The sequence below is a fragment of the Vombatus ursinus genome, unplaced genomic scaffold, assembly GCF_900497805.2.
Source record: "Vombatus ursinus unplaced genomic scaffold, bare-nosed wombat genome assembly UNPS02014171.1, whole genome shotgun sequence".
Taxonomy (NCBI): Eukaryota; Metazoa; Chordata; class Mammalia; order Diprotodontia; family Vombatidae; genus Vombatus; species Vombatus ursinus.
In genome coordinates this window covers 4,875,539-4,892,633 of record NW_020953949.1, presented here as the reverse complement: position 1 = coordinate 4,892,633, position 17,095 = coordinate 4,875,539, and the positions used below count along the sequence as shown (strand labels likewise).

General features: G+C 39.9%; 1 protein-coding gene across 1 annotated transcript in view; it reads left to right on the top strand.

Moving 5' to 3' along the window:
- Positions 1-16,261, top strand: part of NAA60 (N(alpha)-acetyltransferase 60, NatF catalytic subunit) — a 42,912-nt gene extending 26,651 nt beyond the window's left edge. Inside the window, exons 3-7 of the mRNA XM_027859713.1 lie at positions 1,514-1,643; positions 3,437-3,533; positions 11,535-11,769; positions 13,956-14,148; positions 16,174-16,261. Of these exons, the coding sequence (XP_027715514.1) occupies positions 1,514-1,643; positions 3,437-3,533; positions 11,535-11,769; positions 13,956-14,112 (619 nt within the window). The 3' untranslated portion in view covers positions 14,113-14,148; positions 16,174-16,261. The remainder of the gene's footprint in view (positions 1-1,513; positions 1,644-3,436; positions 3,534-11,534; positions 11,770-13,955; positions 14,149-16,173) is intronic.
- The last annotated feature ends 834 nt before the right edge of the window (positions 16,262-17,095 follow it).

Sequence of the window (17,095 nt, the reverse complement as noted above, 5' to 3'; positions counted from 1 at the left end):
TTTATATTGTAGTCATCGTGTATATTGTTTTTCTGGTATTTTCTTTATTCTGTACCAGTTCATAGAAGTCTTTCTATGCTTCTCTGAATCCTTCATGAACAAAGTTTCTTGCTATTTAGTAATACTCTATTACATTCATGTAACACTGGTGCTATATGGCTGCTACTCATGTTATGTTGTAGTATCCAAAGAATAAATGAGTCTCACTCATAGAATGCAGTGGAAAAACACACAGTGGGTATGAGCAGGCTGTGATATATAACAAATAAGAAATTTCAGAGAAGAACTGGAGTAAGGATGTCACCAAAAAAAAAAAAATTATAGTGAAAAAAATGGACTAGGCATGTGCTGAAATTGAGGAATAACGGATAGTGGACAGTCCCAGAACTCCACTGGTGACTTTGTTATCTCAGGTTGGGTGGATTCCTTTTGGGAGAGGACATGTACAAGAGTCACACACAGCATGGTCAGGTGTGGATGAGTGGTAGGAGGGAATAGCTGCTTCAGTGAGATCACAAATCCAATCAAGTATTTTCAGTATACGGGGCCCGATAACAGAGGGAACAGAAAGGAGGGACTGCAACAGATATTGAACTGGTATTCAGAGAGATTTAAGAACTGCATTGTTGACTGGGCATCTGATTAAATGTAAGCTGTTTAGGTACAGAGTAAGTGAAAGGTACAGAAAACTTTTTAATCATCTTAATTTAGCAAGACTTGATAAATCAGCATAACCCTTATTTAAAAGTAGTGGGGAAAAATAATAGCATATTTCCCTAATGAACGTATCATATATTATCATAAAATGCACACTAGTTAGTAAGCATTTATTATGCATCTTCCATGTGCCAGGCACTGTGCTAAGTAAGCACTGGGGATATAAACAAAGGCAAAAGACAGTCTTTGTCCTCGAGGAGCTGACAGTCTAATGGGGGACACAACATGCAAAACTATGTACAAACGAGATATTCAAGATGAATTGGAAGTAATCTCAGAGGAAAGGCCCTTCCATCAAGAGGGTTTTGGAAAGACTTCTTGTATAAGATGGGATTTTAGCTGATACTTGAAGGAAGCTAGGGAAGCCAGAAGTCAGAGAATAAGGAGGGAGAAAATTCCAGGCATGAGAGAGAGCCTGTGAAAATGCCTGAAGTAGGGAGATGGCATGTCTTGTGTGAGACATAACAAGGAGGCCACTGTCACTAGACGGCAGAGTAGATGGGGGGTATAAAGTGTAAGAAGACTGGTAAAGGTGGGGGGGCAGTTTATGAAGGGCCCTGAAAGTTTAACAGACGATTTCATAATTGATTCTGGAGGTTTTGGGAGCCATTGGAGTTAATTGACTAAGGAGGTGACCTGTGCTTTAAGAAGATCACTTTGGCAACCAAGTGGAGGATGGACTGGAGTGGGGAGAGCCTTGGGGCAGGCAGATGCAGCAGCAAGTTATTACAGTAGTCAGGGTGGGAGGTGCAGTCCTGCCGGCACCACTAATCCCTTTCCTTGGTTCTCTCTCTAGGTACCCTGACTCATGGTATCGTGACATCACTTCAAATAAGAAATTTTTTTCCCTTGCTGCAACTTATAGAGGAGCCATTGTGGGTATGATAGTTGCTGAAATAAAAAGTAGGACAAAGGTACATAAAGAGGTAAGTAAAAGAATATTTTTGACCCTTCAGAAAATTCATTTTTCTGTTTTGTCCAGTAGTGGGGGAGCATGGAATTGACAGGGGAGAACATGTCTTCCATTCTCATAGTAAACAATTTGTCATGAGCTGCTATGATTAGAAGTACTTCATCACCGGGTGGCCACCCTGCTGGTGATGAGTCTTGGCACTTAGCTGAACTGACCCTGACGGGGTGTGTCTGTGTCTGTGTTTGTGTGTGCCTGTGTCAGTGTCTGTGTCTGTGTGTTTCTTGATGCCAGGGTCTTAGCAGTCAGAAAGTACTAGAAACAATAGTTGGTGATATTTTCAAGACATGAAATTTTTTGTGATTTTGCCTCTTGTATTAAACTTTCTTATCCTGTCCACCATATTGGCCTGTCTGTATTCTCTGACATGTTGAATCCCAGATCCTAGGTCCTCCAGGAAGATTTCCTTTGTTGTCCTTATTTCTTTTTAAAAAAATTTTTCATTTTAAAATTGTTTTCTTTCTGACCTGAACAGACACTAAATAAAATGTTTCTATTCATTTTGTGCCCTTTAGTATTTACTTTTGTAATTATTGTATTTCTGTGTTGGTTATTTATTTATATTGTTTCCTTTTTTAAATGATTTAGATCTTGAGGACAAAAGCCATTATTTGTTCTTTACTGTAGATAGTATGTACTATTAATATCTTACATTCACATAGTGTTTTATGGTATATGAAGTGTTTCCTTAGGGCAGCAAGGAATTGTACTTTGCAGGTATCATTATTTCCATTGTATGTGTGGGAAATTGAGTCTCAGTGAGGTTAAGTGACCTGTAAGGGCTGGAGCTCGGGGTCTCCCTAGAACAAATCCAAGATCTCTCTACCACACCTTGTAGCCTCTGTAATCCCCGTAGGCATCCAAGCAGTATTCGAGTGTTGTCGGCTCAGACTTTGAAATGAAATTGCTTCTGAGCAAGACCAGGAATTTAAATTGTAAGACACTGAAGAAATATGACTATCAGTGTAGCATTCTGGTCCCTCCAGACAGCCTCCTCATAAGTTTGAATGCAGAATAGGTGTGAATCACAAGATGGATTCATGAACGAATCGAGTCTGAATTATTTACAATCAAGAACAAACAGCTGACGTTTTCCTGTCCACATTTTTCTGTTTAAAAAGGAGAGGGAAAAGTTCCTCTTTTCCTAGCAAACACAAGGATTGCTCTAATGGATTGTTGTCTTGGTTGTCCCAGCCTAGGGTCTGATTTCTGACCCCAAGAGACCTCTTGTGTAAGGTCATAGTTGTTTTCCCTGACATTGTAACACTATAAAAGGCGGGATGATGAAGTGGAAAGAGCAGTGGGCACAGAGTCAGGAGAGAGACCTGTGTTCAGATTCCGCTGCTGCTACTTACTGGTACTTTCTAGTGACTCTAGAAGTTACTTGACTCCCTGAGGCCAAGTTTTCCCCTCTGTAAAATGGGGATGATACTGTTTGCACTAAGGACTGTGCTTTGTACGCCATAAGGCGCCATGAAATGTGAATTAATGTTGCTGTAGCCATGCTTTACGACTTAGAGCTCTTTACAAGACACCTTCTTCAAAACAGTCCTTTAAGGTGGGTGGTGAAAATATTAATATAGCTATTTTACAGATGAGAAAACTGAAGCTTTGCCCAGGGTTTCACAGATAGTATCAGAGCCAGGATTTGAACTTGTCTCCTTTTATTCCATATCCAGTTCCCATTATTTGAATGTTTGCCTCCAGGATTAACTTGACTTTTTCTTTTTCTTTTTAAATTCTCTACAGGACGGAGACATTCTAGCCTCAAACTTCTCTGTTGACACACAGGTTGCATATATCTTAAGTCTAGGAGTGGTAAAAGAATTCCGAAAGCATGGAATAGGTAAGGCTGGTCAGAGCGCCCTGTCCAGGGGAGTGGGGGGTGTGCTGAGATCTCTTTGGGCTTTTTCTCTCGCATTGAGTTCAAAACATGAATGTGGAGATGAGAAATTCAGAAATTGGGTGTCAGCATTAGGAAATACATTTGGAACCAAATGCTTGTATTTCTCTCGTGCTTTAAGGTTTACAAAGCACTTTATTGACAAAGAAGGTAGATAGTGTAAGTGTTCTCACTTTACAGATGAGGGAAATGAAGCTCGGAGAGGGGACATTATTTGCCTGTTGTCATGCCTAAGAGCCTTGAACCTACGTCTCCTGAGTCCGAGTCTAATTGTCTTTCCACTACATCTCCCAGAAGAAAAGGAATAAAAGTTCATGTGTTGTTTTGTTTAATTGTTACATAGAATGTTAAGAGCAAGAAGGGACCTTACTTAGATATTGGCAAAGATATCCCAGGCTTCTGGCCCTAGACTGGAAGGGGCCTCAGAGGCCTCTCATTTTACAAATAAGGAAACCGAGGCCCAGGAAGGCTGAGTAACTTGCTAACGGTCACACAGGTAGCGTTAGAGATAAGACTTGAACCTGTGCCCTCTGACTTCAGAGCCAATGCTTTTTTCATCATATCCTGCTGCCTTTAGAAGTGAACCGATCAAGATACTCCAGCGACCTATTGGGAGAATTAACATTGGAGCCCAGAGTCAATGCCTCATCCTTCCTCTTGTTTTTTCCTCCAGTGTTTTATGTACTTTTAAAAAGTCTTACTGATGCCTTTTGTTTTTCCATCCCATTCATTTCTGAATATATTCCAGCCACTCTACCCCTCTGCCCATCACCAAGTGAGCCTTTATTTATAACAAAAACAAAGAAAAAGAAACAACACATTAACAGAACCAGCCAGTGTATTGCCCAGGTCTGACAGCATGTGCCATATTCCACACTAAAGCCTCCTACCTGTCCAGTGAAGTGATGCAGGTTTTGGAGCCTAGCCTTGGACATCATGAGTATATAGCATTCACTTTAATCTGATTGTTCTTTCCATTTAAACTGTGTAGTCATTGTGTATTTTTTCCCCTGGTTCTCCTTACTTTTCTCTGCATCATGATTCCCAGGTTTCTCTGGATTTTTCAGTTATTTCGTGTGATAGAGCAATATTCTATTACACTTATGTACCCGCAACTTGCTTAGTCATTTCCCAGCCAATGAACACTTTTATTTCCAGTTTGTTATTACCACAAGAAGTTGCTGCTACATGCGTTTTGCTATATACAGCACTTTCTGTCTGTCTCAGACCTTCTTGGCATATATGTCTAACAGTAGAATCTCCAGTTCAAAGCATATGGACATTTTAGTCACTTGTTTTTAGCATAATCATAAATTGCTTTCCAGAATAGTTTGAACTAATTCACAGCTCCACTAACAATGCATTAACATGCCTGTCTTCTTCATTACCACTTCACCAAATTACTATAGAGTTAGGAGCTTGATGAAACGTCTAAATTAATATGCTGTGATAAAATTGTTACAGCTTACAGCCAGGACATGCTATTTTGGTTGATTGTTTCCATGAGGCCAGTATTTTGTACATGCTGCATTTGTAGCCAACAGCAGAGGATTTTTGAGTTTTAAAGCAGTAGTACTTGGTGGGGATATATATTGTTATAACTATTTCTTCTGCTATTTGAATGCGATATAATATGCTATTAATAAAGTTTGAAATGAAAAATGTTATTTAAAACATCATATTTTAATCTCATTAAATATTTTATGAATAATTTTTATTTCAAAGAAAAAGAAAAGGAGTAGAAGCCTCTAAAGTGAGACTGACTGGAACATGGAGCCTGATATTAGAAGAGATTTTCCAATAGATTTCCTTCTTCTCCTTTTCCCAGGTCCTTGTGAGTTTGATTTTAGCAGGCACAATTCTGGTTTAATTTTAAAATCCCAGATTGGAATTTTAATGTGATTTTTTCCCCTTAGCATGATGGCAATACTGGGAATAAACTTTACATATTTAAAAAGTTACCTCAATTAATTGTCAGGTAGTAAAGCTGCCACATAGATTTACTTATCCAAAAAAAGGAATTAGTCATCTACCTGGTAAAGTTTATCAATGCTTCACCATTGAAAAAATAAAACCCTTTAGCTGTATAGCAAGTTTCATATCACTTTGACCCATATTACATTTTGCTGTATTTTTTTTATGTCTTGGGTCCTCTGTGGTAGATGAAAGAAATGTTTTGGCTTATTTTGAAGCATGCTAGTGACAATTTGCTTTTGTACCCATGTTTTACATATTAATAACTGCTTGCTGGCTACGTGAGGGATTTTGTTTTAATTATCCATGAAGTTTTTTGAAAACCAGTCATCAAACAGAAAAACTTACCAAATTGTGCTCTTTTATATTACTAGTCTAAATGGTTTTTTTTGTAAAATAAAAAAACTTTCCGATTCTGTTTGGTAACAGTTTGCTAGAAGAATGTAGCCTACTTACCTTTTATTGGACAGTGTTAATCATAGTTTTAACATTATAATTGAATAGACCATTTTATTAGATTCTGTAGAAATTATTATTCCTTTGAAGAGGACAAGGAATCCTCACTGTCAGAGTTTTAAAATTAATATAACTTGTTTATTTGAAGTAGAAGAAATAGTTTAGTATTAATATTAGTGAGGCAAGAGATTTCAAAAGCATTAAGTTTATCTTTGCACAGGGTAACAATACCTTTAAACTTAAAAAACAGGGAAATCTCTTTAATAATAATCATCAACTAATGAAAATTTGTATAACAAACAGATAAAGTTTAGAAATGTGTATCTTTTGGTATGCATGTTCTTGGTTGGTGGTCATTTGGATTTCCAAATGTATCTTATTTAAAAAAACTCAATTTGCAATTAATTTCTAAAATCAAAGAAATAAAACGTCTGCTTTTGAGGGGAATAGACATATAAGGAACATTATATTGAACTGTTATATGTTAAATGTTCAATTTTTTTGTTGCTAAATAATTAAATTTCACCCTAATGGTTAAAAAAAAAAAGTTACCTCAAGGTATAAAAATGCTAGGTTCAGGGCAGCTAAGTGACACTGGGCCTGGAGTCAGGAGGACCTGAGTTCAAATCCAGCCCCAGACACATAACACTCACTATCTGTGTGACTCTAGGCAAGTCACTTAACCCCAATTGCCTCACCAAAAAAAAAAATAAATAAAATTTTTAAAAAAATGCTGGGTTCCGGGCCTTACATAGGTGGTTTTTCTAACATGAATCCTCCCAAAGCAAGGCAGCCACTGAGCCCTGGTGTGATACTTAAGATTTTTCATAACTGTGTGTTGAAACACTAATATTCACAATCTCCCTGCTCACCCAAGTTTGACTCGAAGTAGCTTAGATGACTTTGAAAGTACTTTTCAATTCTAAGGTTCTTTGATTCTCTGGGTATGGCAGAGAAGTCAGTCCACAAACGTTAAGCACCTTCTTTGAGAATTGTACTTCCACTGATACCAAGAGCTATGACATAATGCTACTCCCATCCTCCTATTAGGCCTTAGTTGAGGAGATAAGGCACATATGAGACTTTTTTTTCAAGTATGGCTTGAAAAATCAATCTTGTTACTTGAGAATCCCACTTCATACATTGAAAAGGAAGCTAACAATTCAGGACAGTAAACAAGTGCCAAGTAAATACAAATGAGAAATGCGATTGGGAGGAATCTTTTGGGCAGGGATTATCAGGTCTCTTCAGTCAAACATTTAGTAAGCACTTCCTCTGTGCCAGGTATCATGCCAAGCACTGGAGACAACAAAGAAAGGCAGAAGATAGCCCTTGCCAAGGGATTTTAGCTGGGATTTGAAGGCAGCCAGGGAAGCCAAGAGACTGAGGTAAAGAGGGAGAGAATTCTTAGCATGGGGGACAGCCAGGGAAAATGCTTGAGTCAGAAATTGGAGTGTTGTGTGTGAGGGACAGCCAGTCAATCAGTGTCATGAATAGATAAGTACACAGGGGTGAATAAGGTGTAAAGAAACTGGAAAGGTGGGGTTAGTTATGAAGGACTTTGAACATCAGACAAAGGATTTTATATTTGATCCTGGAGGTTATAGTTGATCCTGGAGGTGGCTAACAGCTAACATTTATATAGCACTTACTACGTGCGAAGCCTTGTGCTAAGCACTTTATAATTATTACCGTGTTTGATCTTCACAAAAACCTTGGGAGGTAGGTGCTATTATTAGCATGGCCAAGGCTATTTGTTTTGAAAGGGATTTAGCCTATACTTAAACAGTTCCCTTCCTTCCTTTCAGCCTCACGTTGCCCTCCCCCTTCTTTCACTACAATTCGAAGCTGTATCTTCTAGTTAGTAAGTCTTTCCAGGTTATGCCCACTCACTTCCCATTTCATCAGTAAAACTACCCTTTTACCTTCCCCCTCACTAAATCAATAAATATATTAGGTGTGAGCAACTATGCTAGGCCCCACTCACCCTTTTTATAACCAATAGGTTTATCTGTGTTTTGGGTACATGTTAGTATCTTATCTCTATTAAATTGTAAACTTTTTTAGGATGAGGATTGTAGCTTGTCTTTCATAGGCTCCTTAAGCCCCCTAAAACACTGTCCTCTGTCTACATTCTAGCTATGTCTTGTGATATTTGCCTCGATTATGGTAAGTCAGTTGACACATTCAGGAGGCCATCTCATTCCTAGACAGGAAAGTTAAAGCTAAGACTTTGAAGCTACCTTCAATATTATTTTAAGTATATAAATGGTAAATGAGCAAAAATATCTGAAAACTTAAGATTTTCACACTTTCCCCATCACACATCTCCTGTATGCATAAAGCATCTTTTCTTTCTACTTCTGTCTGATTTTCAAAGACAGTTGGCAACGGAAAGAATACTTAATTATCTTCTCACATCTATGAATTTCTACAACTGAAATGAAACCATCGAGATAATTGTTTCTGCAGAGACCAAAATAGAGAATGAGCAACCCTAATTAAAAAATGTATCACTCTGTTTTGTTCTTAGGATGAGGTAGATGGCATCATGGATAGAGAATTGGCCTTGGAAATTACTGTTGAGCTAGAGAGATAACGGGCAGCTAGGTAGCACAGTGGATAGTCAGAACCTGGAGTTAAGACGCCTCATCTTCCTGAGTTCAAATCTGGCCTCAGACTAGATGCGTGATTCTGGACAAGTCACTTTAACCTTGTTTGCTTCAGTTTCCTCATCTGTAAAATGAGCTGGAGAAGGAAATGACAAACCACTCTAGTATCACGCCAAGAAAATCCCAAATATGGTCACAAAGAGACTGAAATGACTCAACAACAACAAAGAGAGACGGTGCTAATGCATATAAAACAGTCAGCAAACAGGTGCTGAATTGTGTTGAACTTTCTGCAGTAGGAATTCAGAAAAGGGAGAGATATGGGTGCATGAAGGTGGTCATAGAAGTACTCCATCATCTAAGTCAGTGCCTGGAACATCTTTGTTACTCAATAGGTGCTTGTTGATTGATTGATTATGACAGCAGTGAGTGAGCCCAGAGTCAGAAGATTTAGGCCTTTGATTCTTGTGAAAATAGGCAAATCACTTGCTTCTTACTGGTCTCCCCTGTGAAATGAAAAGGGTTGATTAGATAGGGTCCATAAGCTCTAATGTTCTATGAGTCTGAGTTAGGAGAGACTTAAATTGACTTTGAAAGATACAAAAGACAGAGGAGAAAAACAGAAGGCGTTTTAGGCAAGGGCAGTATCATTAGTAGAGACTCTGAAATGGGAATGAGCTCAATCTGTATAAGGAACAGTAAAAAGATTAGTCTGCAATGTGGGAATTTGTTTTGCCGGACTGTGTGTTTATGGGAGTTTTTGTTTCTTTCTCTCTTTTTAGTTGGTTGTTTCAGTGGGGAGAGTAGTGAGAGGAATAGATTATTAATGCATATAAAAATTAATAAATGTATTTAAAGAAAAAAAGACTAGCTTGGCTGAAGTAATAAGTGCTCATTGAGGTAATAAAGGTGGATAAGTAGGTTAGGGCCAAGTAATAGAGAGTTGTAAAAAGCAATGAGAGGAATTCAGACACGTGGTAGGCAGCTGTAATAAATTTGTTTGAACTGAGGGCTCTTTTTTAAAATTATAGTCATTAACATAATAGGAATTACATATTTTCTGAATTGTTTATTTTTAATTAGGTGCCTAAATTTCACAAATAGATATGAATTTCATATTTGTTCTTCAAGTGGGGCCCAGTCTCAGTGTTTCCTGTAACCAAATAGTTCCCGCCCTTCAATGCAGGCTCTGTCTTATCCTAGTAAATGATAATCTATAATTATGTTTTCTAAATATATCTTCTCTAGCCATAGACCATTTGAGCCAATAGCTGTTATTTATTTAGACTCATTTGATGTTGACCCAAGTTAGTTTGTAGCTATAGAGAACATAATAAATTTAGAAAGTCTGGACTAATTTTAGACATGTTAAACTCAATAGAATTTTAAATTCAGCCAAGTTCGTGCTTCTGAAATAATTGGATTGTTTGTTATAGAAACAAACTTCAGACTTCAGGAATTTTAGTGCCTAGGACATTGTGATGTTAACACTTTATATGAAAATCCACAGAGGGTTCCAACGAAGGCATCTATTTTCATTCTGCAAACACTCTTGAAGTACTATGTGCCAGGCATTGCTATGGGGATTGAGGGTACAGAGACAAGAATGAAACAGCCCCTGCCCTCAAAGAACTTACATTCTATGGAGGGCAGCAGCATGCCTGGAATGCCCTTCTTCCTCACCTTGGCCTGTTGGTTTACCTGACTTCCTTCAACTCTCCGCCCAAATTTCACCTTCTGCAAGAGGCTTATCCTCTTTTTACTGATCCTCCTCACTAACAGTGCTTTTGTCCTTTTAGATTACCTTCCATTTACACTGTATGTCACTTCTATACACATGGTTGTTTGCATGTTGTCTCTCCCATTAGATTGTGAGTCCCTTAAAGGCAGAGACCACAGACCATGTTTTTGCCTTTCTTTGTATCCCCAGCACTTAGTACAGTGTCTGCCACGTAGTAAGGGCTTAATAAATACTTGAAGAAGATGGTGATGAAGATGAAATACTTACTGTATAAAAAGCATCTTAATGCCTTCCAGAGGGAATTTACCATGGTAATTAAGATATAGTCCCTCCCTGCATGGAGCTTATCATCTAGCAGGAGTGAGATTTAATGTGTTTATAAAGTGCGTTACTACTGTCTCATGTTTACTGTATATAGTTATCCTTTCCTTCCACAATGAAGGGGTTAGGTACACAGCACCCCTACAATATGGAAAATATGAGTAAAATTTTTTGGCCCTCCCTTTGTACCAGAGAAGAAGTCTGAATTATTCTGTTATTAAAAGATAACATGTGTTGATATTATACAGTACCTTATATATATTTTATACATTTCTGAGTTTCTAAGCTTTTTTTGTGTTGTCTGTGGCTTCCACAAAACTCCCAAAAAATTCCCATTTAATTTCTTCTGCCAACATAAGATATATCAAAACCGTGATGGGAAAAGTCTCGATGTGGAAGGAATAACTGTATAGCATTTCATAATTTACAAAATGCTTTTCTCACAGCCACCTTCTGAGGGAGGTAGTCTGAGTGTATGACAGGGAAATAAAATCTGAGATAGATAACATGATTATCTGAAGTCACATGGCTAAAAGTAGCAGAGCCACCATTTGAACCCTGGTCCTTTGACTCTAAATTCATTGTTCTTCCCTTTGTGCCCCTGGGCTTTGTAGAGTATTACAGCAATATAAGATGAGATTATAAGAAGTACAAGAGAGGAGTAGAATGCGCCATGTAGATTAGAGATTACTTGGGAAAGGCTTCAAGGAAGAATTGACTGACATCTGAGTGGGCTTGAAGAATGGGGAGGATTGAGGGTATTTTCTGTGTTTATTCTCTTGGTCCAGTTGTGTGTAACAACCTTCCTCCCTCTCTCCCTTCTCTCTCTTTCTTTGCTAGGTTCCCTTTTACTTGAAAGCCTGAAGGATCATATATCTACTACGGCTCAAGACCACTGTAAAGCCATCTACCTGCACGTCCTCACCACTAACAATACAGCAATAAATTTCTATGAAAATAGAGACTTTAAGCAACACCACTATCTACCCTATTATTACTCCATAAGAGGAGTCCTCAAAGATGGCTTCACCTATGTACTCTACATCAATGGGGGGCATCCTCCTTGGACAATTTTATATCCTTTGCTTTTGTTCACAGAGTTTGCTCGTTATCTCTCGTTAGTGCAAACTGAAAGCTAGAGGCTGAGGTGAAAGAGTAGTAGCCTCCTTCAGATCACTCTCAGCAAGCCAGCAATGAGGTGACCGCAGTGCAATTAGCATTTGTCCCGAACCAGTTCATGTTCCAAGGGAATCTTGGGGCATCATTATTTGGAGCCTGGAAAGCACAATGACTCCAGTCAGAGGACCTGAGTTCAAATCTTGCCTCTGACACTGCCTTTGTGACTTTGGGCAGGTTATTTAACTTCCCAGGGCTTCATTTATCTGATTTGTAACATGAAGGGGTTAGACTGGGCAGTCTATAAAGGCCCACGTCTAGGTCTGTGATCTGTGGAATAGCTACGCATGTTGAAGAGGTAGCAAAGTGTAAGAGCATACTGGGTTTGAAGCTTTAAAACAAACAAACAATCAAACAAAACCTAGATTCAGATCCTGTACTTATCATTTCTAACTATGTGATACTCTGAGCCTCAGTTTCCTCATCTAGAAAATGGGGATAATAATAGTTGCCCTGCCTACTTCACAAACTTGTTAAGAAAATTAAATGATTTGAACTCACTTTCTAAAGCACTATATAAATATGTTCTTTTTAAAAAAACAAAAACCAAAAGCCAGGATCTTCATAGGGTCCTTCGTACCACCCGGTATTCCCAAGATTCCAATTAATATTTAGACATAGATTTTAATCCTCTGGGTCCTAAATAAGAATAATGATTTTTCTGCGATCTAAATCAGACTTGCACTTAGATTTAAATTGGTTCCTCTTCCTTTATGGACAGGATATAAGTTGAAAGTATGATTTCTTCTCTCACTCTTTCCAGGTCCCTTTTATAGGAAGCTGGCAGAGAGGTTTCCCAGCAGTAATACTATTTAATGTGTTTTGGATGAGGTCATATGAGTGAGCCAGGGGTTAGGTGCCCATACTCATCAGTCAACAAGTGTTTTTATTAAGTGCAGTTTGTGTGCCAAGAACTGTCCTAGGCACTGGGGATGCAAAGACAAAAAAGGGAGTAGTTGCTTCCCTCGAGGAACTTACATTTCACTTAAAGGACAAGAGCTTGCTGCGCCCTTCTGCTGTCCAAGAAAACTAGCCAAAAGATTGATTCTCTACATTTTTGCTCATGACGGATGACACCTTCTGAACTGTGGTACGTGTATGTGTCTTAGAATTGTTCAACAGACGTTGTGTCTGCTGTGTGCCAGTTTTGTTGTGCTAGGCACCCAACATACAAAAACAAAAGTGAAACAGCCCCTACCCTCAGAGAGCTTACAATCTACTTAAAAGATGAGAGTTTACCAAATCATTCTGCTATTCAAGAAAATGAACCAAAAAGTTGATTCCCTATGGCCCATTCTAGAAATGGACTTCTTTATGACTAGTAACATTCTTTGAACTGGAGTGTATTTGTATGTGTGTGTTAGAATCAGTCAACAAGCATTTATTAAGTACCTCCTATATGCAGGCATTGAGCTTGGTACTGGGGATACAAAGATGAAGGTGAAACAGGGCCTGTCCTCAGTCAAGAAGCTTACATTATAATGGACATCTGAAGACAATTTGAAGAATTTTCTTGGAATACAGTAGAAAGAACCTTGAATTTGCTCTCCACTCACACAGATACTCCAGTCCTCATTTTCTACAATCTGTGAAATGAGGACATCGGTCTAGATGAGCCCTTCCAACTGTAAAACCCAGTGACCCTATGTCTATGGGTGCTCTGATCTGTATGTAATTCCTGGTATCTCTCCAGGCTATTGTGTCACCTCAGGCTCTTCCCCTTCTCTCCCAATCCATACCCCACCAGCTGTCTGTCTATTGGCATGTGTAAACCATAAACATATTTTCTAATTTGGTGAAAAGATTCTGTGTCCAAGCACTGGCTCTTTTGTTCCTTTGTGACTGCAAAAGCTCTTGGATAATAGCTCAAGTCAGATGGAGAGTGCATCGTCTTCCAGGGAGGATTTTGTGCTGTCCATAATCCTCTGCATTGGCAAATGTGGTGGTAGTGAAATGACTATTGAAGTTGGGTATCTTTATTTGAGGAAAGGGAGAAGACAGGGGGCAGGGGAGGGGACTGTAAGGGGGGTGATTTGTTTTGTTTTGAAGGTCACTTGGAGAGGATATTCCTTAACTGAATCCCACTGACTACATTCAGCACATCGGGTCTGCATTAGCCAACCTGAGCCCGTGTTCAATTCCACAGCGGATTTATCGCCAGGCCCAGAGTCTTCTTTGCAGTCTTCTGCCATGGTCAAGCATTTCTGCCAAGAGTGGCATCGAGTACAGCAGAGCCATGTGATTTGGTCAGAAGGCCCTTCCCGGAAGCCACCAAGAGGTGCCTGAGTTTCCAATTACCTTCACTTGAGAGCCTCGCCTCTACACCACAATAACCCAGTCCGGGTGGGCTCTAATGGTGGAGCTGCCCCATGCTGGGCTGCCAACGCAGGTTGCTGCTCAGTGAGCCTTGGGGAGCCTGGGGTCAGCAGACCAGGGATGATGATGGAGAGGCACATGGAGAGTTAGTTGACTTTGTGTTCTTGCCTTTGTCTTTAGGGGCATGTTGGAAATCAAAGTTTTGAGGGGGGAGTAGAAAACAAATTAGGATCAATTCTCTGAAAGACTTCAGGGATCAGTGACTTCATCTTTGTGGTCATTTTACCCACTGATAGAAATGGTTTAGTCAGTGACACTTTATGAAAACACTGAGAAAATACAGTTTCTTACCTAACCAACACAGTGATAAATTTCTCTAAACTTTTGGTCCTCGGACAACAGGTGGAGTCTGTTGCCAGGTCCACCCTCAAAATAGGAACTGCCATAGCTTGAGCTCTATTGGCATAACTTTCAAAGGTCTAAAGTCACTTCTATGCAACATCGCAGGTGAACTGTGGTGGACACCTAACTTGCAAGTCATTTTTTAATAGTACCTAATCAACAAGAGACAATCAAGTGTAGTAGATGAAGGACTGGCCTTTGCAGTTGGGAAGACCTGGCCTGCCTGTGACACACACTGACAGTGTGACCATGAGCAAGTCACTTAACCTCCTTCAGAGAATAAGTTACAGACAAGTTTCTTCTCTGTATCGATGTAGGGAGTTTCCATGCCCAGAGTTCCCATATGTAGATGAATCCATAGCCAGGTCCAGGTCAAAAAGACCCCACCAAAAAAGCCCCTTAAATAATATATTTGGGGCCTTGTTAAACTGAACTATAATGGTGGAAGAGAACTGGACCATTAAGCTCCTATTTTTGTTGTTCAGTTATTTCAGTCATGTTTGACTCTTTGTGCCCCACTTTGGGGTTTTCTTGGCGAAGATACTGGAGTGGTTTGCCATTTCCTTTTCACTTTACAGATGAAGAGACTGAGGCAAATGGGGTTAAGTGAGTTGCCCAGGGTCACACAACTAGTAAGTGGTCTAAGGTCAGGAAGATGAGTCTTCCTGCCTCTAGGCCTGGCACTCTATGCACTATGGCGCCACCTAGCTACCTACAAGCTCCTACTATCATTCAATAAACATTTCCCATACCTCTCCTCCTGAGTCTGTTTCCTGCTTTGTAAAATAGGAATAGTGATGATATACTATGTACATCTCAGTTGTGAGGGAAGCATTTTGTAAAGTGCCATGAAAATGTCTGCTATTATTGATATTATTAATGTTGTTAAATGCAAGACATTAATAATAATGTGGTAATGATGATCTATTCAGGAGACTGCTAGGGCTTTGAAGGAGATACTCAATCTGGTGGGTGGAGAGGAGACATCAGGAAAGAATTATAAGAGGCTAGAATAGAATTCTGTTCATAAGAGAAATACAAAGTGAAGTAGAATCAGATGAGAGAGAAATCTAGCCAGGGGATCTCAGGGAAAGGCTCAGTGGAAAAACTGGCATGTGAGCTGAGGTAAGAGAGATAAGCTAGGAAATGATCATCGAGAAGTCACCACAGTCCTCACAACCACCTCTAAAACCACAGTGTTCAGGACTGGTATGACTACGAGTTGTACCTTCTCCCCAGGTTACCTTCTCCCCAGGTTATGCTTAGAAAACCTGAGTGTGGTATGTTCTCTTTACCATGCAAATGATGAAGAGAGCAGGGATGATAAAGATGAGGTCCCTTACAGCTTGAGCTCTCTGGTCTTACAATTTTTATTTGAATTGGAAAAAAATAATTAAAAACCTTTTCACCCCAGCAAGTATTCGTTATAGGCTAAATATTTGATAGTTTTCTAGTGTATATATGCTTATTGTTTTTCCTTCGGAGTTCTGGTTTTTAGAATCCATAGAGATAGAGAGAGTACTATAGAGAGATAGTACTGCTTAAGCCTTCTTCATCATCACCTTTTCTCTTTGGTTTTGAACAGGTGTTTTGTACCCTTCTGCTCCTGAAGCCATTTACTTCTGCACTGATGCTGCTAACCCTGGCTTCCACGAATGCTCCGGATCTGCCCTCTGTGGATGAGATGGGGATTTGGCCTGACTTGTTGTGGTGCCCCTTTTTCCCCTCTCCTGGGAACAGGAGGATGTGAGTGGGCTTTCTCCTTTCCTACCCAGTGTCTTTGCTGGGAACCACAGGACCTCATAGGTGAAGAAAGGAGCACCTCCCCCATCTGCTGCACCTCCCACCCGACCCTACCTCCACCCCCAAACCCCCTGTTGGCGGGCATGAACTGTCCATGTGAGCTCCACTCCTTCATTCTGTGTAAACTAGCTTGGCCTTGAGGAGAATGTAGCTTCAGAACAATAAAGCAAGTGATTTAGGGAGGGCCAAAGGCCCTCCAGGAACATGAAATCACCAAGGCCAGTGTGTAGCTGAGGCTCAGCCCCGGAGGCTAGGTCAGAAGCTACTCTCGCCTCATCCTTTCAGGACTGTCAAGATATCCAGGCACAGAACCTTTGGCATTGTCCCCCCGAAAAAAACTGTCATGTCAGGTGGCCCAGCTTCTCCAGCAAAGTGGATTCCTGATGACCTTGGTGTAGGATGGTTTGATAGTAAGGGCTCATTCCCTGGTTCCCACCTTGAAGACATACTCTCTGATTCCCTTCTGCCTTGGACTTTGCTCAACACTGAAGAGAGAGATCATAATTCCTATTTCATAATGAAATACATTGTCTGCCTCAGCTGAACTGGACCTAGGGGTGGGAAGGATGAGAGCTCTGCAGTATTCCTGAGATCAGGCCTAGGATTTTCCCCTTCTAGATTATCCCCATACCTGAGCCTCCTCAGCCATCACTCCAACCAGAGCCACCATGACTTCTCTTTGTACAGGAAGTTATAAACATGGG